At 44.2% G+C, this 25,171-nt stretch overlaps 1 protein-coding gene across 2 annotated transcripts in view; it reads right to left on the bottom strand.

Moving 5' to 3' along the window:
* NFAT5 (nuclear factor of activated T cells 5) overlaps positions 1-22,041 on the bottom strand; it is a 76,319-nt gene extending 54,278 nt beyond the window's left edge. Inside the window, exon 1 of one of the 2 annotated variants that reach the window (XM_081015329.1) lies at positions 21,724-22,041. In XM_081015329.1, the coding sequence (XP_080871455.1) occupies positions 21,724-21,955 (232 nt within the window). In that variant the 5' untranslated portion in view covers positions 21,956-22,041. Of the gene's footprint in view, positions 1-9,846; positions 9,990-21,723 lie in introns of those variants that run through there. The other variant, XM_081015331.1, reaches the window with a different exon arrangement.
* Positions 22,042-25,171: the final 3,130 nt, after the last annotated feature.

The following is a 25,171-nucleotide window of genomic DNA, read 5'->3' as shown; positions in this document are numbered from 1 at the left end:
TATGGATGCTGGAACAGAAGAGAGGCGAAAATTCTCATAAAGACCAGGACAGGTATCCAATGCTACTCAGAGTAGATCCTTGAAGTTAACTGGCACAACAAACTTAGGTTCATTAATTTCAATGGGTGTGCTCCTGAGTAGGATTTAGTTGGATACAACCATAGGTCCTCACCAGATTCTGCAATTTGTGCTTCTCGGCACAGATGCCTATTAATAGCATTTACTACTGCTCAGTCCTTGCCAGGTTACAGTCTCCTGTTCTGTAGTAAACACAGCCTACGTTAACAAGTCTATCAATGTAACTTTCCTGTTATGTCAAGACTTTTAGCTGGCTAATGATGACCATGGATACAGTGGTGTAGCTTTAGTATTTATCTTTAAAACTATTATTTTTTAAAAAAATCAACCATAGTGTTACAAGAACTACTATTTGCTGTGGAATTAATTTTTGACTGTTGTTTGTGAAAAGCAATAGTACACAAAGAAATAAAAGCACCAGCAAGCTTGGAGGAATTGCAGGAACAGGTCAGAAAAAGAATACACCTGTAGCACTTTAAGACTAATAAATTTATTATTGCATAAGCTTTCATAAATAAATCTGCTAAATCTTTAAGGTACTATGGGAGTCTGTTTTTGCTGCAACAGAATAACGGCTCATAATCTGAAGTTTACACTCTGGATGGAGTTTATCCTGATACAAGATGTTGGTTAGAACTTCAGTCAGTGAACCTTATACCATGCATCTCCCAAAACAGTTGTTTGTTTTTTTGGCTGATGAGTTTTATAAGTTTCTTGGTCACCTGAACTTCCAGTAATATTTACAAGCAAGTTTCTTTATCTATTTCCATCAGCTAGGCTTTTTACTTTTTAAAGAAAGAAGGGGTTGTAGGCAATGCTAGTTCTACTCAGAGGAGATCTACTCAAATTAATTGATATTAGTTCCATTAATTTCAATGAGTCTACTCCAAATAGAAAGTAAGGAATCTATGTGGGATAGAAAACTGATCCCAACTGTCCTTAAGTATTTATTCACCCCAGAGAAATCCAGTGCCCACAGGACAATACAACTCAGTTACAAACTAGATTCAACCAAAACAGCAGAGGCAAGATCTATAGACCTCTCAAATGTAATCATTCTTAACACACCCTGTAAGCAATTTAGAATATAGGAGAGCTACAATATGCTAGCTACAGCCTGCAATGAATTCAATTCAATATACCAAATATGTCAAAGTTGACTAAGAGGATAAACATGATCAAGAAAATGTTAGTACTCACTCTCTCTTGACTTCAACTATTATAATTAAGGAAAATTCGTGAAGTACTTGCCTGGGAGCTACAATTTATAAACAATTACAAGAATGAACAGATCTTTCTTTTTCTTTTTCTATTAAGTTTTCTTCTTTAAATTTTCCCGGAGACCCCCAAAAATAAATTATGAAAACTTGTATTCCTGCACATACTATATATAACAGTATACATATACAGATCTTTGTTTCTATGAGTCTTTGCAAGTACCCATCACCCCTGCTAATGAACATAAATATTCTGTATAAAAGTAATGAAGATGTTACAACTCTTCTAAAATTTTAAGAGTTTAAACTTTACAAGTAAGAAGAGATTACTCTGATTTCTGGTGTTACTGCAGGGGAGAAGGAAGCCTGCCATCCACCTTGTAAGGCAGCTGTCATACTCCTTACCAGATTTGAATTCAGTAACTTTTATTATCTCAAGACTTGACTAATACAAAAGCTGCTGCATGGACTCAGAAAACGGTTTAGTTAAATGATTGATCGTGAAAATAATAATTCATGTATATTCAGAATCCTGTGTTTTATTACAATTCTTATTTAAAAGCACCTAAAATTCTAGACACTGTACAAAAATCAAAAGGCATAGGCTCTGCCTATAGGTTTATAATTAACAGACATGATAACAAAAATCATTGGAAGAGAGGAGAAAAATAAGCAAATTTAGAAACAATTCTTACATACAGTTTTAGAATTGTCATAATGATCACCGTATTTTTCGCTCTATTGGACGCAGTTTTTCCTCTCCAAAAATTGAGGGGAAATGTGTGTGTGTCCTATAGAGCGAATGCAGGCTTGTGCCATAGCCGCGCGCAACCCCTCCGGCAGGGAGAGGCTGCACGGGGCTATGGCTTCTTTAGCCCTGCGCAGCGTCTCCCGGCAAGGAGAGGCTGCACGGGGCTAAAGGGGAAGCCAAAACAGCGAGCGGGATGGATCCCGCTCGCTGCCTTGCCTTCTTCCATAGCTGCGCGCAACCCCTCGGGCAAGGAGAGGCTGCACGGGGCTAAAGGGGAAGCCAAAACAGCGAGCGGGATCCATCCCACTTGCTGCCTTGCCTTCTTCCATAGCTGCGCGCAACCCCTCCGGCAAGGAGAGGTTGCACGGGGCTAAAGGGGAAGCCAAAACAGCGAGCGGGATCCATCCCACTTGCTGCCTTGCCTTCTTCCATAGCTGCGTGCAACCCCTCCGCAAGGAGAGGCTGCACGGGGCGATGGCTTCTTTAGCCCCACGCAGCCTCCCCCGGCAAGGAGAGGCTGCACGGGGCTAAAGGGGAAGCCAAAACAGCGAGCGGGATCCATCCCGCTCGCTGCCTTGCCTTCTTCCATAGCTGCGCACAACCCCTCTGGCAGGGAGAGGTTGTGTGCAGCCTGTACGCTGCTCTTTGGGGCTGGGGGGGGGAATATTTTTTTCCTTGATTTCCCCCCCTAAAAACTGGGTGCGCCCTATGGTCCGGTGCGCCCTATGGTGCGAAAAATACGGTAGGTGGAATGTTCCCTACAGGAGACAGTTCTAAGACAGGAGGAGCCAAGTTATACTTGGCCCCAGCCAATTGGCTGTGTCACTTTTCACTTGCTGGGTGCAGGTGAAATGGCTGCTAATGAAGACAGTACAATGAAGAAACAGTAAAGTGTAAGAATATTATAATGTTTGCTAATTGAAAACAGTCTGGCCCAGATTTTCCTAACTGGGGGCTATATGGCCCACTGGGACTCCCCAGGATATTTCAGGGGGTCCACAGGTGAAGATCACATAAATGGGGCCACAGCATGAGGCTAGGGGGCCACAGAGGAAAGTGAGAAGTGAAGGGGGGGGAATCATTTTTTAAAATCTGATTGGCTGGCTATCTGCTTGGCCAATCACAAGCGGGTATGTGGGTGCCCCACCAGGGCCTAATGCTCCTTTTTGCCACGTGCGTGTCCTAGTTTGTTTCCAGTGGGAGAGGACGATCGCTGAGGCTCCCATTTAGACCAGTAGAGCCCGTGATCCAGAACCAAAGGTCAGATTACTGCAGTGGTGGAGTGGCAATGGGTAGGACTGGGCGAGCCAGAGCTGAATGTTGCTGCTGCCAGTGCTGGGCCCAGTGGCAGCTTGGGCATGACTCTGCAAGGTGCAGGGTGCACTCCACCCCAGCGCCTAGTGGATCAGGGCCTTCAGATGCTGCTGAGGGGTACAGGGCCTGTCGGCAGTGTTGGCATGGCTCTGCAAGGTGCAGGGTGAAATCCACCCCAGTGCCTAGCTGAGCGGGGTCATCTGGTGCTACTGACTTGCATCTAGTAAATAACTAAGCGTCTACTCAGAAGAAAGCCACACTGAGTTCAGTGGGCCTTACTCCCAGGTAAGGGTGTGGGGGATTATAGTGTGCTATCACCTGGGGCCCCTCGGGATAACAAGATCTTTTTGCACCAGATCAATGAGGACCACTTGCTTTTTAAAATTCTCCCATACTGTATATATAGCACTCCTTGTGTTCCTTTTGAACTGTATCTATAGGTTTCCCCCTCTGTGTCAAATAACTGGGGTCAAATAAGTGTTGTTTATTTTTGTAATACATGGAAGATGGATCTCCCTTGGGATGTTCTGGACTCTCCTTCCTTGGAGGTTTCTAAGCAGAGGAGGGATGGACATCTGTCATGGATGCTTTAGCGGAGATTCCTACATTGCATGGAGTTGTACTAGAAAGATGACCCTGGGGTCCCTTCCAGCTCTATGATTCTATGTTTTTCTCCTTCAACAATATTTCATTATGTTCCTATCATTTTATGTAATTGTATTTTGTAAAAAAATTATAAATAAAACATGTTCTATTCACAAACAAAACATTTAAATAGCTACCTTTCTACCAGTAGGATTTGTTGGGGGGGCATAACATCATATCTGTAGTGATTTTTTTTTATAAAAAAACTTATTGTGGGGGCACAGGAAGGAAATAAGGTTGGAAGGGGACCATGTTTGGAAAACGATGGTCTAGCCAACAAGAATTGAAAAATAACTGTTTAGACTACAACAGGTTTAAAATAAAATAAAGACGTCTGACATTTATAATCATTGATTATAAATCAGCACACTTTTAAAAAGAAAAAAAGGAAGAGAACATTCTAAAATGCCTCAAAATAAGCAAATAAAGTTATTCACCAGAAAAGAAGAGACTGAGGAGATATGATAGCCATTTTCAAATATCTAATGGGCTGTCACATGGAAGATGGAGCAAGCTTGTTTTCTCCTGTTCCAGAAGCTAGGACCCAGTCCAATGGATTCAAGTTACAAGAAAGGAGATCTGAACTAAACATCAGGAAGAGCTGTTTGACAGTGGAAAGGACTCCTTCAAAAGGAGGTGGACTCTCCTTCATTGGAGGCTTTTAAGCAGTGGTTGGGTGGTCATCTGTCATTGATGCTTTAGTTGAGATTCCTGCACTGCAGGGGGTTTGACTAGATGACCCTCAGGGTCACTTCCAACTCTACAATTCTATGATTCTAAGACCTATGCAAAAGACCAACAAAAGCAATTACTCTAGAATGACAATGGTAGATTTCAAACCACCACTACAATAACCATGACTGAATCAGCAAGAATCAATAAAGTTACTAGGAACTGTTGCCACTGCAAAAGAGTAAAACACACACACACACACACACACACACACACACACACACAGCTGACACATATACCAAGGCAGCAATTCTACAAGACACGGTGGGACTTACTGCGGAGTAAGCATGCAGAAGATCACACTAAGTTTCCTTAATGCAAATAGCATTAAATAATAATAATAATAATAATAATAATAATAATAATAATATAATTATATCCATCCAAGAACACCAAGTGTAAAACATAGTACTATACACATAGTTTAGTTTACTTTCTACTATTACAGACAAGGCAAACACATTCCAATCAAAGCAATTTCTTGTCTTGGCTTACTGCCACATCTCTTTTGACCCTTATCAGGAGCCTGCAACCCTCCTGCTATAATAAGTACAAAGATTTGCCTCCACAAAAAAAACAAGTGAATTGCCAAGATCTTTTAGAAACTGCACTCAATTTGCCACAGCAAGGGTGAAATATAAATATGCAAAGGAAAAAACCACAAATATCATACTATTTTAGACTGTGATGTTCACAACTCTCAGGTAACTCAAGGAAACCTCTCCTTGGTGAAGATTCAGCTATGACAAAATCGGTGACGGTAGCGTAAAATGTTTTATCTTAGTTTAGTTTAGGAAGTCATCTTTAATGGGTAGATCAATTAGCTAAAGCATTAGATGATTAATTGGTAGGAGGTTATTTTAATTTGTTCATTATTTAAAGCAACTTTTTCTGATGCATTACTATAAAAACAGCAAGGATAAAAAATGAAAGTAAATAACAAGGCTCTTTATGAAGGGTTGGTAATATGTAAATTTAAGTCACTGAAAATCAGTCATCTGATTCACAAACAATTTCCATCACTTTACAGTCTGCAAATAGGATTTAAAGTTTCTCCTTCTAAATAGTTTGAGATAATAGATTCATATGCTTCCACTGTTGCTAAGTTATCTTTGATGACAAAGTTCACTTTTATTTTGCGTGACTGCTCTGCAGTTTTGAGCCACAGTAGGTTGTATCCAATGTTACTTCTACTCTTTGGTAAAACCAATAACATTGGGACAGTAGTGCTAAGTAGCACCAAGCATTAAGGTCTGGTGTAGAGTCTCTGTTCATGATCCCAACCAGTGCTATTTTCCTAGAAAAAGAGGTGCCAAAACTCACCAAGAACCTCTCTCCTTTTCTCTTGGAATGACAATGGTGCCCACCAGAGAGCTGCTGGAACTGAGTTCCTGTGAGTTCCCCCTGAAAAAAAAGCCCTGGTGGGTTGTGGGTTCGAGCCCCATGATGAACAAAAGATTCCTGTATTGCAGGAGGTTAGACTAGATGACCCTCAAGGTCCCTTCCAACTCTACATTCTACAGGTGAAACTCGAAAAATTAGAATATTGTGGAAAAGTTCATTTATTTCAGTAATTCAACTTAAAAGGTGAAACTGATATATGAGATAGACTCATGACATGCAAAGCGAGATATGTCAAGCCTTTATTTGTTATCATTGTGATGTTTATGGCGTACAGCTGATGAAAACCCCAAATTAACAATTTCAGAAAATTAGACTATTAAATGAAATCAGCAAAACAAGGACCGCAAATAGAGCAATACTGGACCTCTGAGAAGTCCATGCACATGTACTTTAGAAGCATGCACATGTACTCAGTACTCAGTACTTGGTTTGGGCCCCTTTTGCATCAATTACTGCCTCAATGCGGCGTGGCATGGATGCTATCAGCCTGTGGCACTGATGAGGTGTTATGGAAGACCAGGAAGCTTCAGTAGCAGCCTTCAGCTCTTCTGCATTGCTCGGTCTCATGTCTCTCATCTTTCTCTTGGCAATGCCCCATAGATTCTCTATGGGGTTCAGGTCAGGCTGATTTCATTTAATATTCTAATTTTCTGAGATTGGTAATTTGGGGTTTTCATCAGCTGTACGCCATAAACATCACAATTATAACAAATAAAGGCTTGATATATCTCGCTTTGCATGTCATGAGTCTATCTCATATATTAGTTTCACCTTTTAAGTTGAATTACTGAAATAAATGAACTTTTCCACAATATTCTAATTTTTCGAGTTTCACCTGTATGATTTATGGAACCCTTCTCAACTGAGATCATAGAATTGTAGAGATACAACAATCCTTCACATTGGCTACTTTGAAACAGCAGGTAAAAACATACCCATTTGTCCAAGTCTTTGGAACTTGATGATGTTTGTGTTAGTTGTACTTGAAATTTAGTGTTGTTTTTAGAATGGTTTTGTCTTGCATAATTTTCCTATATTCATGTTTATACTGTATTTTGTGTTGCAAACTGCCCTGAGCTCTGCTCTGGAAGAAGGTGGATATTAAAACTCTGAAACAAATAAATAAATACCTATTTTGTCACAGTAAAAAACATATAAAAATGTTAACATATTAGCTAGAGTTAGACAGTGTACACTAATCCACTGCCAATTTCACTACTTTGAGCTGCAGTTCTATACCTACTTTCTTGGGAGTAAGCTCAATTGAACATGATGGGACTTACTTTCGATGGGAAATGTATAGGATTGTGTTATACTGTTAAAGAGATGTCTGTTGGGTCTGGGAAGAGGAGAGACAGGATTAGTATTTACCATTGTCCTGTTCAAAACTAGTTTTTCACAAGAAATCTTTCTCGTCTGAGCACTTTCAGCCTGTTCAATCCTTTCTTTTCTAGCCTTGACTAATTTTTTTGTTTGTACATTGAACGAAAATTGAAAACAAAATAAGCACTGGTTATAATCAAAGGCTTTATATACTTTTCCCAATCTAAATTTTACACAGACTTTTGACATATTTTGACAACAAAAGTCAGGATTACTAACTAGGCCATATTTTCAGTAATTTCCTTCTATCCCCCTCAATCATATGCCTCTAGTTTATTACCAAAAAGCGGGAGAGCACAAACAAGAACTGCATCTGCTGTCCCTGGGCCCCAGCGTTCTTCCACAAGCTAACAATTGCTGTGTTCACTGTCATCCACACAGAAATGAATCTTCAAGGCCAGCCCTGGCTAAAGGAGCAGTTGACACATCCAACATGCCACAAGCTCCAAATATTGACAAGGCCAAGGGAAGCCCAACTATAGTTCCTACTTCTCATACTAGAAAACAGGAGAAATCCCATCCTGCTGAGGAAGCCAAGGAAAGCTTAATAAACACTTCATTCAAAGACTTGTCATGCTTCTTTTCCCTTCAATGCAAAAGTCAATCAATAACTCACACAGCTGCTGCATTTCTCTGAAAGCAGGGATTATTAGAACTTTTGTAATCCCACTCAGACAACCTCAGTAACTGCCCATACCCTTGCACATATTTTAAGAACCACAGACCTGCCCTATTGCGAAAACGGAACAAAAAAGTGTCAAATCACATGTTGAAAATCTACAATTTAAGTGAACATTTAAGTGGACAAAAACCCATCATATAAATATAACAGTAAGGCCTATAGGAATACAAGTGGGCAATTGGTTGCCCTGGCTCCATATTTTCATTACACTGATTTCTTTTAGCCTTGGGGGCCCATTCAGACTTTAGTCTAACAGTGCAAGAAATGCTGTGAAGAAATATACTGAGTAAACCTGAAACATTGGTCTGAATACCCAACAAACCTATTTTGTCGCTCTAGATTTCACAAGATCATTGGAGAGTCTGACCTATTTTCCTTGGGGGCATGAATGGAAATAACTCCTGCATTTTGTGCAGAAAATGAGAAATTGAGTTGAATCAACCCTCTGTTTCGGGAGTTTATAATGCTTGCTTTAAGGCAACTGCAATATTTTTACATTTTTAAAAAGTCATGATCTAGTTGTACAAGCTGAACTTTAAAATAATATCTTTTTCTCATACCATGTTAAAACAACCTGCTGGACTTCCATAAGTACACTGCTGTTTTCCTTTGAATTCTCTCTTTGTGTCTCTTGTGTGATATGTGTAAAGGAGTGAGGGCAGTGTGGCAAGCTAGTTGACCCTGGCCATTATTTTGAGGGCAAAATATTTTACAGGGTTGCTAGCCTTACTTCAATGTTTGCTTCGTTTTTTCTCCCTGTTGGAGCTCCTTCAGAAGATGAACCAAGCGGTTACCAGGATCAAGGTGAAGTGAGGGAAAAAGAAAAAATCTACCCTTTCTCTCTCTTTCCTCCTAGGAGGCCAACATACTCGACTTCCCCACTTAACTCCTGCATTTTCAGGCCAACTCTCTGTGGCATGCTACACTGGGCCCAATACCATAGCTGGCTGCGACAGACTCATGATCATTTGTTTTTCACAATTTGTTCATCTACAGAAGTAGGAACAAGGAGAGGCAGCATCAACCTGCATTCAGCCATGAAACTCTTCAAGCATCTTTGGGGCAGTTGAAAGGATAAAATGGAGAGGGGAGGGCCATGTAGGGTGCCTTGAGCTCCTTGAAAGAAAGGTAGGATAGAAAGTAACAAGCTAATAAACAGACCTATTGATGGCAGGAAGGAACGGAAGCTGATGGGAAATTCAGAAGAATAAAAGTGAGAACGGGGCCCTATTTAGAAACTCTCTCTTGGTTCAACGAAACATGAGGGTTTCGGACCTTACTTGTGAACCGCCACCGCCGCCAAAAAGAAGGATGCTAATCTGGCAATTGATAGACAGCGAATGAAAGTAGGGGGCCTCTGAGCACGTGTAGAGCGCAGCCCCGCCCCCACCCGAAAAGTGACCTTATTAACGGCGACTGCGCCCCTTCCTCACCTTGGTCGAGCGGGGGGGGCAGCAGCCCCTCCCCGTCCCTCCCAAGCGGCCTCCTTCTCGCACACGCCCCACAGGGTCGGGACAAATTCCTGAGAAACAACGGTGATCGAGCGAGCGAGGAGGCCGCTCCGGAGTCCAGAGTCGTCGATGCAACGCGGCGGCGCTCTTTCCCTCCCACCGCTCCCCTGAGGCCCACCAGAGACTCACCCTTGGAGTAGAGGGACTTAGGGGACTCGAGGTCGAGGTCGGCGCTGAGGAGAGAGATGAAGTCCGAGGGCATCGCAGCTCCGCGGCCCGGCCGGGGGGAGGTGGCGGCGGTGGGGGGGCGGGACGGGGGGAGGTGGCGGCGGTGGGGGGCACGGACGGATGGACGCCGCAGCGGTTGCTGACCACAGGCAAGGGGAGCGGAGGGGGCTGTGCTGCTGCGGCGAGAGGCGGGACCAGGGACAGAGGAGGCGCGGGCCGGGCTCTTATTCAGCCACCGCCGCTCCTGACAGGCATTCGGTGCCTGTCGCCCAGCAGGACCGCCCCCTCTCCGTTGACACTGCGCATGCGTCGCCCGGCTCTCGAGCCACGGCGACGGTGAAAAAGAGAGAGGAAAACACAAAAACCAACGGGAAAAGGAGGCGCATGCGCAAGGCCTCAGACCGCGGGCGGGGGGGGGAGGCGGCGGGGCAGCGGCAACAGGCGACGCAAAATGGACGTTGTGCGCGTTTGCGCCGTGCTCGGCAAACAAGTGCCCTCAAGCCTTCGACGCATGCGAGCCGCTCGCGTAAACGAACCAGAGACGGCTTTAATGCGCATGTGCCAGTTCTTGTATGGACAGGGGCCTCGCGGAGTCGATTCGAGGGTGGTTTCTGCGCCTGCGCTACAGGGGATGTTCGCGAGAGAGAGGCCTCTTTGTCAGAGTGGAGGGAGGTGGCTGTACAGCTTCCTTTTCAGCTCGGGGGAAGAGCAAAGAAAAGTCAAGGCAATCTCTTAGGAAGAGTGAGGAGCTGTAGGCTGCCGTCGTCGCCGGCCTTTTTTTTTTTTTTGTAATTGCTACTTTTGTTTCAACTGACGTGCTTGATCACTGGTGCGTTGTATTTATTTCGCATCTACTGACCAAAAGATGGGGACAGAAATATTTAAGGAGAGGAAGAATTAAGAGGTCAACTTCTGCGTCAGTTTTCAGAAGGGTATTGCCCTTTTCCAGGCTGCAGGGGAAAAACAGCTACGCCACCGCCAAACACCGAATGTCCTGTGTTCCCTTTGACTTTAAGCACCCTTGTCTTGAGTGGTTCTATATCACATTTATTATGGCAGAAGCTTTTGCAGGCTGTGCGGTCTGACCATTTGTGCTCCACTAGTCCATCTATCTTTAAGGCGCCACAAGGCTGTTTTCGGTGAAGGAAGGTTGCTCCGTGGCTGGCAGCACCACCTTTGCCTGCACAAGGACAGAGGCTGAAGTCCCAGTGAAAAAATCATAATTAAGTAGCAAGTTACTGGGAAAGTCCACTCCCGTTGGAAACCACGGAGATCTGTTGCTGCACTGGGCTTAAATGGCCTTAGAGTGCAATGTGTTCATAGAGTGGCTTCTGCCTGCCCCTGCCTTCTGAATCTCAGGTCCTTATAATTTATTTTAAAAACAAAAAAACCGAAAAAAAAACCTGGGGCTTGAGCCTCTGCCATTGTGTATGCAAAGGTGTACCCTATAAGGAAACATGGAGACTATAAAATGATAGGAGGTGAAGTGCAAGCACTAGAGGGAAAAGGTGCAGAGGCCCCACTCTCAATATGCAAGTTCTTGAGAATCCGAATGTACAGTTATGAGTTTTCTGTTCCCTCTTGTACCACGGAAGCCATAGGATAATTAAGGGGGGCTCTCCCAATTAGTTCACAGTGGGGAAAGCCAGGTGTATCTCCTCAGTGTGTTGCCTACGTAAAGGAGTAATAGTAGCATATTGATTACATATTAGCTTACCCTGCCCTTGAGTGGACTACAGTCAAAGATCAGAATACTGTACAATAAAACACGTGAACCTATAACCTAAAATAACTTAGAGAAGGCAGCAAAAGCAATAAAACAAAAGCATAAAACCATCAGCAGACATAAAATAGACTAACATTAAAAGGTCATGGAAAACAAAAAGGTATTTGGTGCTAAACTGACATCCAGATGACTCACAGGTGAGCCTCTCTGGAGAGACCTTCAGCAACTAAGGCTCCACCACTGAGAAGGCCCTTTCCTCAAGAGCCACCCATCACACCGCAGCAGAGAGAACCTGGAGAATGGCCTTCACTAAAGATCTTTATGTATAGAGAGGCCCAACTGGAGACATGTGATACTTTGAAAAATGCAGGCAAGCTATCAAGAAGGTGGAAGTTGTCATACTGGGTTTGAGTAATACTTGATGCAGGTAAACAACATGACGGTTGTTGACTCCATATTCTGAAACCAGAGTCACTTCTCTTCCACCATCACCAGCGATTGTTTTATGTTTTTGACCTGTTCTACATGTCTGAATCTTCTGGATTTCTGTTTTATTTTCTCTTTATATGCTTTCTGTATTTTTATATTTCAGATTAACTGGTTTCAGGTTGTGGTTTTGTTTTAATATATTGCTTGTTTTTCACAGATTTTTGAAATGATAAGCAGTATGTAAATTATTTTTAAAGAAATAAGAATAGTGCAAACACCGAAAAACAACCATATACTATCGTTTACTTTGGTATGCAAGTATTATTAAATCAGGTCCAAACCATCCTATTGGGTCTGGCCAAGAATAGGGATATAGACAGGTTTCCTATCAAGAGCACCACCACTTGTCAGGTGAAGGAAATGGCTTTTGGAGAAAGTGAGGGGGATGTGCATTCCAACTTCCCCCAGGACGTCAGCTATGCCAGCCCTCGTCTGTTTAAACCGCAGACAGGAGATGACTACAAACCACATACTCTGTATGGTTGAGTCACATGTGCACACACATACTTTCTGTGTGTGACAAGAGGCACCTCCTTTGCCTAATTTCCTGCACTTCTAGTTCAGTTCCAGAGTACAGAAAAAGTTTGTGTGGGTATGCAAACCATCCAAAATGTGAATGTGTTAAGTCTCCTAGCTGTCGTGATTCTTGCCATTCTGGAATCTACTTTTTCCTCACCAAATCCTTGGCCTCAATTACACCCAACACTGCATTCCAGTTAAGTACCACAGGGAAAATATTTCTTCTTATCAGTTGTGAATTTTGCCATTATTCATTTTCTGCAAATGTTCCCATGATTGTAGGAGATAATCAGTTTTCTTCATGCCATTCTTCTCTCCACCCCACTTGTTCTTTCTAAAAGAAACAAATCCAATCTTTCCAATCTGCCTTCATTCAGAAGGCTTTTCATTTTTGTTGCCCGTTTTCTCAGCCTCCTCCGCACTTTGGGAGGCTGCATTTTTCCCCAGCTTTCCTCTTCGTCCTCGATCGCTTGTTCTTAAGCTTAGACATACACACAAAAACTGTGTCTGTAACTAAGAGAAAGAAACAAATGCTACAGCACGCACAATAAAACAACTTGATGCCATTCTAACACTGCTGATATTACTTTCTCCTGAAAGCTGTTTAGAGAGTCCATTTTTAATGCCATTTTAATCTTTGTTGTGGAATATTTTACATTGTCTTAGATTAGTGACATTCCCATGAGGGATGCCAGTCTTGTATGTTTCTAACCCTGCTCCAAACACCCATTTCAATTCAACATGCTGATGAGGATCAGGACTGGACTGTTAGACATCACTTTTTATCATTAAAAACCTCAAATTATTCTAAATTGTTAAGCAGGTAAGGGAAATGTGCCATACTCACTGGGACTGATAGTTCAACAACATCTGGAGGGCCAAAGGTCCCCCACGCCTGGTGTAAACAGTACTAAACAAGATGGACCAATGACCTGATTCAGAATAGGAAAAGTTTCCTCTGTTCCATTTTAATTGCTTTTCAAAAACATTACAATCCTATTTGTATAATTATTAGCAAGTACATATAAGATAAAACCAAGAGCAACTTGAATGTTTGCCTTATGATGAAAATAGTGCATGCATGTTATACAAAAGGCAGGAAATTAATTGGGATGAGCCAATTAACAATTTAAGCCAGTCGTTATTTTAATCAAATTGTGGGGGGAGAGAATAAGCAGGTGTTTCCTTAATATACCACTAGCTGGAGCGAGGCAGTTGATTGTTTTCCAATAGTAACTGGAAAATACTGGGCATCTGTCAACTGCTCCGGTGACCCCAGGCCATGCTGGCACTTCCTGACTTGTTGCTAAGCTTGGCAGGGCCTTTGTTGTGTTGCCGCCTTTTCCCCTCGTGGCATCCTTAGAGGAAGGACAGTGGTGGACTTGTGAGACAAAGCTAACAATGCCTTTGTGCAGAACCCAAAGAGCTGCTGCTATAGTTCTGTGTACAGTGTTTTTTTCTTTTTTATAAAAACCCTACATCTATGGAGATCACCTACTACAGTACTGTGTGTTCTCTATTGCTAGAACTTGACACGAAGAGTGGGGTGTCAGTTCTTTTGTGATGAGCGGTCAAGAGCCTTCCAGGAATAGAGATGCGTTTACACAAAATGCTGCTTCCATTTTATGATCCTTAGCAGTCTTTTAACCCTCACTGAGGGAGGAATTAAAGCAGGTGTGGGGACCCTGAGACCAAGGGAATCCAAATTCAGCCTACCAGAACTATTCCCATTTGTCATTATTATTATTATTATTATTATTATTATTATTATTATATTATTATTGTTGTTGTTGTTGTTGTTGTTGTTGTTATATTATTATTATTGTTATTATTATTGCCTTCCATATCTGTAAATGGTATATATGAAACATATATCTTGGTAATATACAGAATAACACAATTAAAAAAAAAAATACAAAATGGACACTTGTGGCAGAGATGTATTCATCCAGGTGGGAAGGCTTGTCAGAATAAAAATATCACCAGTTTCTGGAAAAGTGCAGATAGTGAGCCCCTGTTGCCTCTCAACAAAAATGCTGTTCCACAGAACAGTAGCACCCACACTGAAAGCCCTGCTAGTGTGCTAGTGTTCTAACTTTGAGGTGCAACATGTGGAAGTGCCTTTACCGTGGGTGTGTCACACTAGCCAGGAAATACCGTATTTTTCGCTCTATAAGACGCACTAGACCACAAGATGCACCTAGTTTTTGGAGGAGGAAAACAAGAAAAAAAATATTCTGAATCTCAGAAGCCAGAACAGCAAGAGGGATCACTGTGCAGTGAAAGCAGCAATCCCTCTTGCTGTTCTGGCTCCTGGGATAGCTGTGCATCCTGCATTCGCTCCATAAGACGCACACACATTTCCCCTTACTTTTAAGGAGGGAAAAAGTGAGTCTTATAGAGCAAAAAATACGGTAATTTATGTAATTAAATTTTGAATCGGTCAAGTACAAAAACTGATGCTAGTGCTATACCTTTCAAGTGCCCAGAAGCGCTTCTCTCTCACTCTCTCCCCCTCCTTCTGTCTTGCCACCCACTTATCCTTTTTCCCCCCCAAGTCCCTATTTCCCTTCCCTATTTCCCTAGAACAGCTTGGACCAGCTTTCCCAAAACTTGTGACCTCCCAATGCTTTGGACTACTAAGTCCCATCCAGCATGGGAGTTGTAGTCCAAAACATGTGGAGGGTATCAGATTTAGAAAGACTGCTGTCGTAATTGTATTCCTTAAGGTCCCCAGGATCCTTGGAGCTGCAGGTTGTCTCTTTTTGTTAGGGACCACCTGGCGGGACTTTCACCAGTTGAGCTTAGGCACCCATATCATATCAGGACCTGTGTGCTAGTCTGCTTTTCTTAGCATAGCCTTTCCTACCTACAGCTCCTAAGATTTTCTCAAAGGTAGTGGTTTCCTTGCCTACACTTCATCTTCTCCTTTTTGCTCTCCTGGCTTGCCACTGGGCTTACTAACCTTTATCTCTGCTTATAACCCAACTACGGTAATTCTTCCCTAGTTTCACTTTTCTTGCTCTGTAGCCTGTCTGTGGCTTATAAAACCCTCAAATAGCTGTGTTTTCTTACTCTCTCTTATTCTATATCCCTGGGACTTTTCTCTGATGTTCCAGCGCATCTAGGTAATGCTCCAGAGCTGCCACCATCCCATCACCTCTGCCCCTGCTGTATATTTATTTCAGCTGGCCTCAGTCCATTATACAGTAGCTGTGGAAATGCATACCATTTTCATAACCAAGGGCAATATTCTCCTTATGACAGTGTTATCAGCTGCCTTTAAACAGTGTTTTATTGAAGCAGGCCTTTAAAAGTTTTGTAATACCATAAAGACGGGTCCCTACCACCCTACCAGCAACAGTCTTTTAAAGATCTCATTTACTGCTTTTTACACCCCCAGTTGTGGTTTCCTGGTTCCTGGTTCTGACATGGAAAGCATACAGTAAAATCCTTAGGTGGCAACAGAAGCACCAGTCAATATAAAAGCAGGCAGTAAATGAGCCACACTGGGGCCTTTGGCCTCCTCTCTTCCCCACTGACTGGAATTGCTTGCACAAGGCTAGTGCAATATGCCCCTTGCACAAAGAAAGTCCTCCCACAAGCCAGGGAGGGTTTCCTGCTCACTCACTAGGATTGTTGGATAAGATCCTCCTGGTCATGCGGTGATTTGCAGAGGTGGTCAGAAGGAGGAACTTCTCTGGGGAACCCCCCTTCCTGTAGAACCATATCCCCTCTGAATAGAGGCCAGCATCTACATCAGAAGTGGGGAAGCTCAGGCCTCAAGGCCAAATGCAACCCTCCATCTGGCCCTTTGGACAGCACCCAAGCCACAGCCCCCTCCAGCTGTGTTCAGCTGGAAGGTGTCCTTGAACTGTGTTAATGCCTCTTATATACCTGGGTGGAGGATGCCTTAAACCAGTGCTTTTCAACCAGTGTGCTGTGGCACCCTTGAATAATGGTCAGGGGTGCTATGGGCCTCTGTCCCTCTTGCCTCCCCTCCATCCTCTGGTGCCCTCTTGGGTCTCTGCCTCCCAAAGGCTTGTGTGGCTGTTTGTTGCAGCAGCCCTGGCTACAAGCTCCCCATGTGAATGGTGCCTCTGGGGCTGGTCAGGGGGTGCTTCCCAGGCCTTTGTGGGGCACTGTGAGGAGGCACCTCTCTTTTAGCTCAGGGACCAGGGGCAGCAGCAGTGGCTCCCCAGAGGACTCCCAAGGAGAGAAGAGAGGAGGCTGAGGGAACACTCCACAAGGAAGGGTGTTTGAAAAAGGGTGAGGTGCTTGGATAAGACGGAGTGTTTTCAGAAGTGGCAGAGAGATATTTCTAAGTTTGTCTGGCAGGGCAAAAAGCCCAGAATTAAGTTTAAGATATTAACTGATGTGAAAGAAAGAGGGGGCTTTGCCCTGCCAGATTTAAAGTTGTACTATGAGGCCGCAGCTTTCTGCTGGCTAAAAGACTGGCTACTTCTTGAGGACACTGACGTGTTGGATTTGGAAGGGTTTAACAATACTTTTGGATGGCATGCATACTTATGGTACGACAAGGTTAAAATCAATAAGGCCTTTAAGAACCATATTGTCAGAAAATCACTGTTTAATGTCTGGACAAAATATAAAGACTTGTTGGAAAATAAAACTCCAAGGTGGCTTTCACCTTTGGAAGCTAAGGCCCGAAAAAGACCCAATATGGAGGCCAAATGGCCAAAATATTGGGAAATATTAGAAAAAGATGGAGACAACTGGAAATTGCAGAGTTTGGAGAAAATGAAGGATAAAGTGCGAGACTGGTTACATTACGCTCAGATTAAAGAAGTTTTTAAAAATGATAAGAAACTAGGGTTCCAGGTGGAGAAATCGAAACTAGAAACAGAACTGTTAGAACCAAAGACTAAGGTGCTTTCAAGGATGTATAACTTGCTGTTAAAATGGAATACACAAGATGAAATGGTTAAATCGGCTATGATAAGGTGGGTGCAGGACATTGGGTACAATATCATGTTTGAGGACTGGGAAAGGTTGTGGAGTACTGGGTTGAACTTTACTGCATGCAATGCTTTGAAAGAAAATGTAATGAAAATGATATATAGATGGTATATGACCCCAGTCAAACTTGCAAAAATATACCACCTGTCTGATAATAAGTGTTGGAAATGTAAACAGAGTGAAGGAACATTCTTCCACCTCTGGTGGACCTGCCCTAAAGTGAAGGCGTTCTGGGAAATGATTTATAATGAACTGAAAAAGGTATTTAAGTATACCTTCACAAAGAAACCAGAGGCCTTTCTTTTGGGTATTGTCGGCCAAGGGGTGGCAAAGAAGGATTGGACATTTTTTATGTACGCAACAACAGCAGCAAGGATACTTCTTGCAAAGCACTGGAAAGCTCAAGATCTACCCACACTGGAAGAATGGCAGATGCAACTGATAGACTATATGGAACTGGCTGAGATGACCGGCAGAATCCGTGACCTGGGAGAGGAGAGGATGGAGGAGGACTGGAAGAAATTCAAGATTTATCTACAAAAATATTGTAATTTGAGTGAATGCTAAGCAGGATGCTAGATCATAAATAATTGAGCACCACTAAATTAGATGATTTAAGATGATAATGTGAGATTGAGAAAATATAAATTTCTTCGAGAATTACAAGATTATAAATAAATAGATGGGGCATAAGAATGCAAACAAGATGATAAATTGCTGGCAAAAAGTTATAACGATGAAAGTGGGAGCGGGAGATGTGAGGGAGTCCAAAGAAGATGTGAAACTATGTTAAGACATATGCTACATTGTTTATTATATCTATTTTGTATGTTAAACCCTAATAAACATTTATTAAAAAAAAAAAAATGAAAAAGGGTGAGGTGCTGTCAGCTCGGCAGACAAGGGGTGACGCAACTGGGCTCCTGAGCCCCACAGGTTGCCACAGAAAGAATGTAGTTGGTCAAGGGAGCCGTGGACCCAAAAAGGTTGAAAACCTCTGCCTTAAACCATAAACTCATTGGGACAGGTACTGTCCATTTAACTCCGTGCAGGGTCATGTGAACTACCAACCCTGTATTAAAATAACACTTATTTTTATTAAATAATCAGAATTGTAGAGTGTGAAGGGACCCTAAGGATCATCTAGTCCAACCCCCTGCAATGCAGGAATATGCAGCTGTCCCATACGGGGATCAAACCTGCAACCTGAGCATTATCAGCACCATGCTATAACAAACTGAGCTATGTGATATTATTTACTTAGTAACAATATTTGTATGCCATCCCATAAGGTAAAGTTCTTCAAGTTCTTGTTGTTGCTGCTGCTTCTGCTGCTGTTTACTTACTGGAGAAACACCTTTGCAAGCATTCATCTTTGCTATAGCCCTGTGAGACTGACCAATCGAGAGGATGCTGGGGTGTAACACATGATGCAAGGGCTGTGTCCCAAGTTTGTTGCAACAAATTCTGGAATGTACCTCTTGGACTTATTGCTGCCCTCTCTAAAAAAAAATCTCTGCCACCCCAGGAAACTGACCTTGAGTTGCATATGCAGACAAACAATGCTGACACCACAGCCACATAGTTTCAATCCCCTTTTCACAATGGCCCTCTCAAAGTAGGTTAGACAGAGAGTGAGCTTTCTGGTTGAACCAGGATTTGAACCCAGGTCTTCTCACTCTAAAGTTCTACACTCAGTCCTTGTACCATAGTGGCTGTCGTTGAACCTGAGCATCAAAACAGGGAAATGCCAGGCCTCACTAGCTCTTCCCAAGATATTTTGCATGAGCTCACACACTTCTTAGTACTTGTGTCCGAGGTTATAGCACCAGCTGTTCCTAGCCATGCCTTACAGATTAGCAATAAATACAAAGTTGAGGTGCACAGGGACCTTTGTCATAGTAAAAAGTGCCCCTGTTTCTCTTAAGGAATCAAGAAAGTTGCCACAATGTGCACACCCCCCCCCAAAAAATGTTGAATACAAACAGACACGTACAGAAGAGTTTGAGGACATTGCCTTTATTAGAAAAAGCTCTGAAGGTCGAGAGAATGCATTCAGGTGACGGAACAGAGAGGAGAGAAATATGTATTTTGGAGGCAGGGGATTAGAGAAGAAGCTGTTTTATATAGTACTCCCTTATTACAGCCTTTGTTGTTCCTGGAAATATTCTGGTATTATAAAATAAGGTGCCAGATTGTCTCAATTAATTCTGTGATTTGTTTCAGTTAGGGGTTTTGTTGGTTGTTACATAGCAGCTATGATGGAATATTTCAGAAACCCTGAATAATGTGGAAAGAGAAGGTTTTCAGCTCAACATACCCACTGCCTGTTCTCACTCTCATTTGTTTGTGACAGTCCCACCCAACCAACCAAAAATAAAAACATATTAAAAATTACAGGACTAGCATCATATAATTTTTGCACTCCAATTACTCACAGCTCAGTCCTATCAAGCTGCATTAATCAAATGATGAGACCAGAAATCAAATCTGTTCTACCCCATGACTCTCCGGAGTTTAGCTACAGCCATGTTAAAAATGATAACAGAACTTCAAGAACTATCCACATGTGCTTTGTAAGATCTAATATTCAACTACAAAATGATCTGAAATCCATGCATATGTCAGTCACTCCACTGTGGATAAAATCACCCCTGAACAGGTAACCTGACTCTGAAACTACTTGGTGCTCCACAGGCCATTGGCTACATCTAAATTTTAAACAATGTCAGGGCTTGGCATTTCCCTCCTCTACATATCAGAAAAATGTTCACTTTTGCTAGCATGAAAGAGAACACCAACCTGCAATCCTCTCCCTGGCAGGCAATTAGATTGGTGGGGTGTGGGGAGTGACTCTCAGAATATAATAGAATGGGGTGGACCACAGACCCCATCAAATGATATTGCTATAACTACCAAATCTCTTGAGGACATGCAGGGCTGTAGCACTCCTTTGCAAGATTGCATTTCTAATTAAAAGCTTAAAGTTGCTGGTTGAAGATCTTTTGCTAAGGCTCCTGCAGTCAGAACCGTATTCAACGAATCTGACTTCCAGGTAGATATGCCTTGGACAGCAGTTGTCATGTGCTACAAGTTACTCTTCCTTAAATTTTGTAAAGAAGGGCGTCTTTACACAACTGCCTGCATTTTTGGACTCTTGTTGAGGATAGTGTGTGGCTGGGATAGAGGGCACTTCATGGATGAGCTGCTGCACTTTAAAATATACCTGCACCCCATTGCTAAAAGAAAAAAACTGACATTCATGGATACATGTTTTTGATTTGGGTGGGGGTGAGTTTGAATCTAAAGTTTGTCCTAGACAACATTATAGCTGCAAAGATCTTTTATTAAGGGCGACTCCAGCCAGGTTTTGCTCGTTGCTCACCCTCCCCTCCTATTTTGGTAGCCTTATCCATTGGCGTTTCCTCCTGGCTGCTCTATCTGACTGGTCTTTAACCCCGCATTAAATTAGCCCAGCAAGAAGCTAGGTGGCCACGTGGCTGATCCTGAGCAAAGGCGTCACATCGAGCCCCCTTGGGTGGCTTGGCGAAGGAGTCTCCGAGGGGGGCGTTTCAATGACCCCCCCTCCCAGAGATGGATTCTGAATGAAGAGCAGGAACCCCCCGGGGAGTCTCCTTTTACAGCCCTCTCCGAAGCCCTCGGGCTTGGGAGAGAGTGGGAGCGGCGCTGAGCCAAGGAAACTCGAGGGAGCGGGCCTCGTCGGGACAGCTACAAGGTGGGACAGGGGCACGGAACGCCCTGCAACTCCCGCGGCCCAGAGCCGTTCCCTCGGGGGCAGTAGCGCTTCTGACAGCAGGAAGCGCTCTTCTTGGAAAAAACTGTTCCGAGGAAGGACCGCGGCCGAGGTGTGCACGTAGGCGGTCCCCGGCTCCATCCAGACCGGACTGGGGAAGACTTTCGCCGGTGCCCGAAAGTCTGGAGAAGTTAACCGCTGCCGGTGAGCGTGGACAAGACTGGGTTAGTTGGACCCCAGCAGCCTGACTTTTGGGCGTCGCAAAGCAAAGGCAGGCGGTGCCTTGGTGGAAGGGCCGGAGCCCAGAGGGAGCCTCGAGGGAGGCTCTTTCCGTGGCTTGCTTGCTCGCTCCAGCCCTGGGCCGGCTTACCTGGGGGGGCGGCGGCGGCGGCGGCTTTCCCTCCAAAGGCGCTCCAAGGCCAGTCGTGCAGCGGCGCAGCGCAGAAGGCGCTCTCGTCGGCCAGCATGGAACGCATGGTGGCCACGTCGTGCCAGGGGCGCCTGCGCGGGTCCAGCCTGCTCGACGGACGGGCAGAAGGGCGTCTCAGCTGCTCGGGGCTCGCGCGCTCCTCTGCTCGGCCGCGTGCGGAGCTGGGGACCATCGGTCTCCCCCGGGGGGAGGAGCTCAGCCGCGTGGCGCCCTTCCCTCCTCCCCCGGCAACAGGTATTTATTGCGCAGTCCGGGCCGCGGGCCTGCGGATTAATGGCCACTTGGCACCAACACCGGGGCGGAAGGGGGGGGTGCGCACACTGTGTCCTGCTGCCGCCCTCCCGCTTCAAGCCCCACGAGAGGGGCTGTTCTTGCCCCCCAGAACAGACGAGCAGAGCCCTCTGACCTTGAGCAACGCGGGGAACGAAGACGCTTCCCCACCCCAAGCAAACGCCGCTTTCGGTGGCTAGGACCGCCACTTCTTTCTCCTCGAGGGGGCAACGTGGTGTCCAGAGGGGCTTCTCCTGCTGCCGCTTTGTTCCCTCATGGGAGGGGAAGAAGAGGCTGAGCTGTTGTTTGCGAACTTGGTCAGCGGCTTCCTGATCCTGGCCCGACTGCTCTGACTGTCAACTAGGTTTCCAGGCCCAACTCAAAGTGCTGGTTTTTCCCTATAAAGCCCTAAATGTCTTAGGAGCACAATACCTTAAGGAGTGCCTCTCTCCATATGAACCTACCTGGCCCCTGCGATCATCATGCGGCCCTTCTCTGTGTGCCTCCTTGTGTTTGTTGGGTTAGATTTTGGGTTTTATTAGGCATTTAGTGTTCTCATTTTGTATTTTTTTGTTGTTTACCGACGTGATCTTCAGGTGAAGGGCAGTATACAAATTTAATAAATAATAAGGAAGGAGCTCAAACTCCCTCATCATTTTAGTTATCCCTTTTCAGCACCATGATAGCATCTTTGAGATGCGGCACCACAGAACTTGCCCCCAGGGCAGTTGGAGAGAGAAACAAAACAACCCAGTACTGAGGATGGTGCCAAGCTTGCTTTGCACCGTTTGTTTTCCTTTAAGTAACAGAGCTAACTTGAGTAGTCACTTTTCTTCTTGAGGACTGCCCACTTACTACTCCATAGCATAGCAACACCAAGACCAAGCACAGGAAGCTGTCTTATCCAAAATCAAATCTTTTGGTCCACCTTGCTAAGTACTATCCTTACACCAGCTTGCAGCTGCTGTCCATGGTTTCAGATGGGATTTCCCTAGCCCTACCTCAAGATGCCATCGGGGATGCATGCAAAGCAGATGCTTCTCCCCTGAGCTGTGGCCCTCCCCTCCCCCCTTCAACAAAACAGGGTCAGAAGAGAGGGAGAGGAGCTCCATCTTCTTCCCTGAAATAGGCTTCCCCCATAGTGTCCTAACAGCGCTCAAGTCAGGCAGGGCTGGTGGCTAATGAGGAAAAAATGAAGAGTTACAGGGGGCTTGCGATGGGAACCAAAACCCAAATTTCACCAACCATTATAATCACCCTGCATTCCAAGGGTAGCCAACATTACACTCTTCAGGTGTTCTGGACTGCAACTCCCATCATCCCTGACCATTGGGCATGTGGGCTGGGACTGATTTGACTTCTAGTCCAAAACATCTGGAGGGCAATAAATTGGCAGCCTCTGCCTAATTTCAGTTCAGTTCTCTTGGTGCCATCACACATGTAATAAAAGCAGCAAGAGCCACACTGAAGTGGGAAGTAGAGTGGGTTATTGCTCATAAAAGCTTCCGCCACAACAAAACAGCTAGCCTTTAAGGCAGCAAAACACTCTTTTGTTGGTTTTGTTGAGAAAAAGTGGGAGATGGAATAGAGTGGAGGACAGAAGAGAACCACAAATATGAAGGCACCTGCCAGTTCCCTTCCTCCCTTCCCAGCTGACACCAGGCACCTGTTCCTTCACACTCTCACTGCCTCACTTTGGACAACTTCCTGTCTTGGAAAGGAGGGGTTTGAAGGCTCCACACTTACACACCTTTTTTGTGGGGGCTCCATTTATATAGACTACTAGTGAATTCATTATCCAGCCACCAGACATTTTGTAGGCAGAATAGCACCATCTGAGGGAGGTGCCAGCAGGTGTGGGGTAATCTTAAAATACAGTCATACCTCGGGTTGAATACGCTTCAGGTTGAGCGTGTTCGAGTTGCACTCCGCGGCAATCCGGAAGTAACGGAGCACGTTACTTCCAGGTTTTGCCTCTTGTGCATGCGCAGGCGCTCAAAATGACGTCACATGCATGCGCAGAAGCAGCGAGAAGCGGCGTGCACAGACGTGCCGTCGCTAGTTACGTTTGCTTCTGGATGCAAATGGGGCTCCGGAACAGATCCCGTTCGTATCCAGAGGTACCACTGTATGCAGAAATGCAAAGGGGGGGGGATGTATAAAACAACACAAAACCCTTTTATAAAAATATAAATAAAGGGGGAGAAAGCCCCCAGAAGAGCTTAGTGAGACTTGAGCATGCTGTGGGGGCACAGAATGCTGGTTGGCTCTTTGGAGGAATGGAAGGGAATGAGTGGAAACCTGAACAAGAACATTTCACACTGCAACACTTTTTAACAATAGTGGTGCAACAATAAAACTGCTAGCACATTTGCAAAGCTGAGCAGCATCCAGTATGGGTTCAAATAGGATGGGGGACCACATGTTGTGATTCCAGCATTGCAGGGGATTGGACTAAACGACCCTCAGGGTCCCTTCCAACTCTACAATTCTATGATTCATATATATATTCTGTTGTGGTCATTTATATTGCTATGTGACAGGTTTTTCCTCTGTCTCAATTGTTTTTCCTCTTCTTCGGGTTCTCTGGTGTTCCTGTATTTTTGTTTGGGGATTTCGTTCCTTGAAAAATCAATAAAAATCAAGTTTAAAAAAATGTCTTGTGGATATAAACCAGGAAGGTCAGCCTACACAAATTCAACCAGATTTATAATTGTCTTCGGGATCACCTTTGGGAAATGAAAAAATTAATTTCTAAGATGCTGGTGCAACAGCAACAGCAAGTTCAACTAACATAGTCAATGACAACTTTTAACACAGGCTCAGGGTTTTAAGAAAGGAACCATGAACATGTAGAATGTCTGCACTCCAACCCCCTCCTCAGAACCAGACAGCTTCTTGAGTGTTTACCATCATAACTGCTATTCCAGACAGATTAGTTTCCAAGACAACAAGATCTGAACCTTGGATTTACAGCGAGGGAGAACTGAGATACATGCATATATCTAGCTCCCTTATCATCTAAATTCAACAGACACAAGAACAGACACAAGCCTGTCAGCCAGTCTTCAGAGAATCGCCCATAGAACCAATTTAACTGCTGGCTGCATTTTTTCTT

The sequence above is a fragment of the Podarcis pityusensis genome, assembly GCF_964106645.2.
Source record: "Podarcis pityusensis genome assembly, chromosome: 8".
In the NCBI taxonomy this organism is placed as follows: domain Eukaryota; kingdom Metazoa; phylum Chordata; class Lepidosauria; order Squamata; family Lacertidae; genus Podarcis; species Podarcis pityusensis.
Note: the sequence above shows the minus strand (reverse complement) of the source record. Positions and strands in the feature narration are given on the sequence as shown.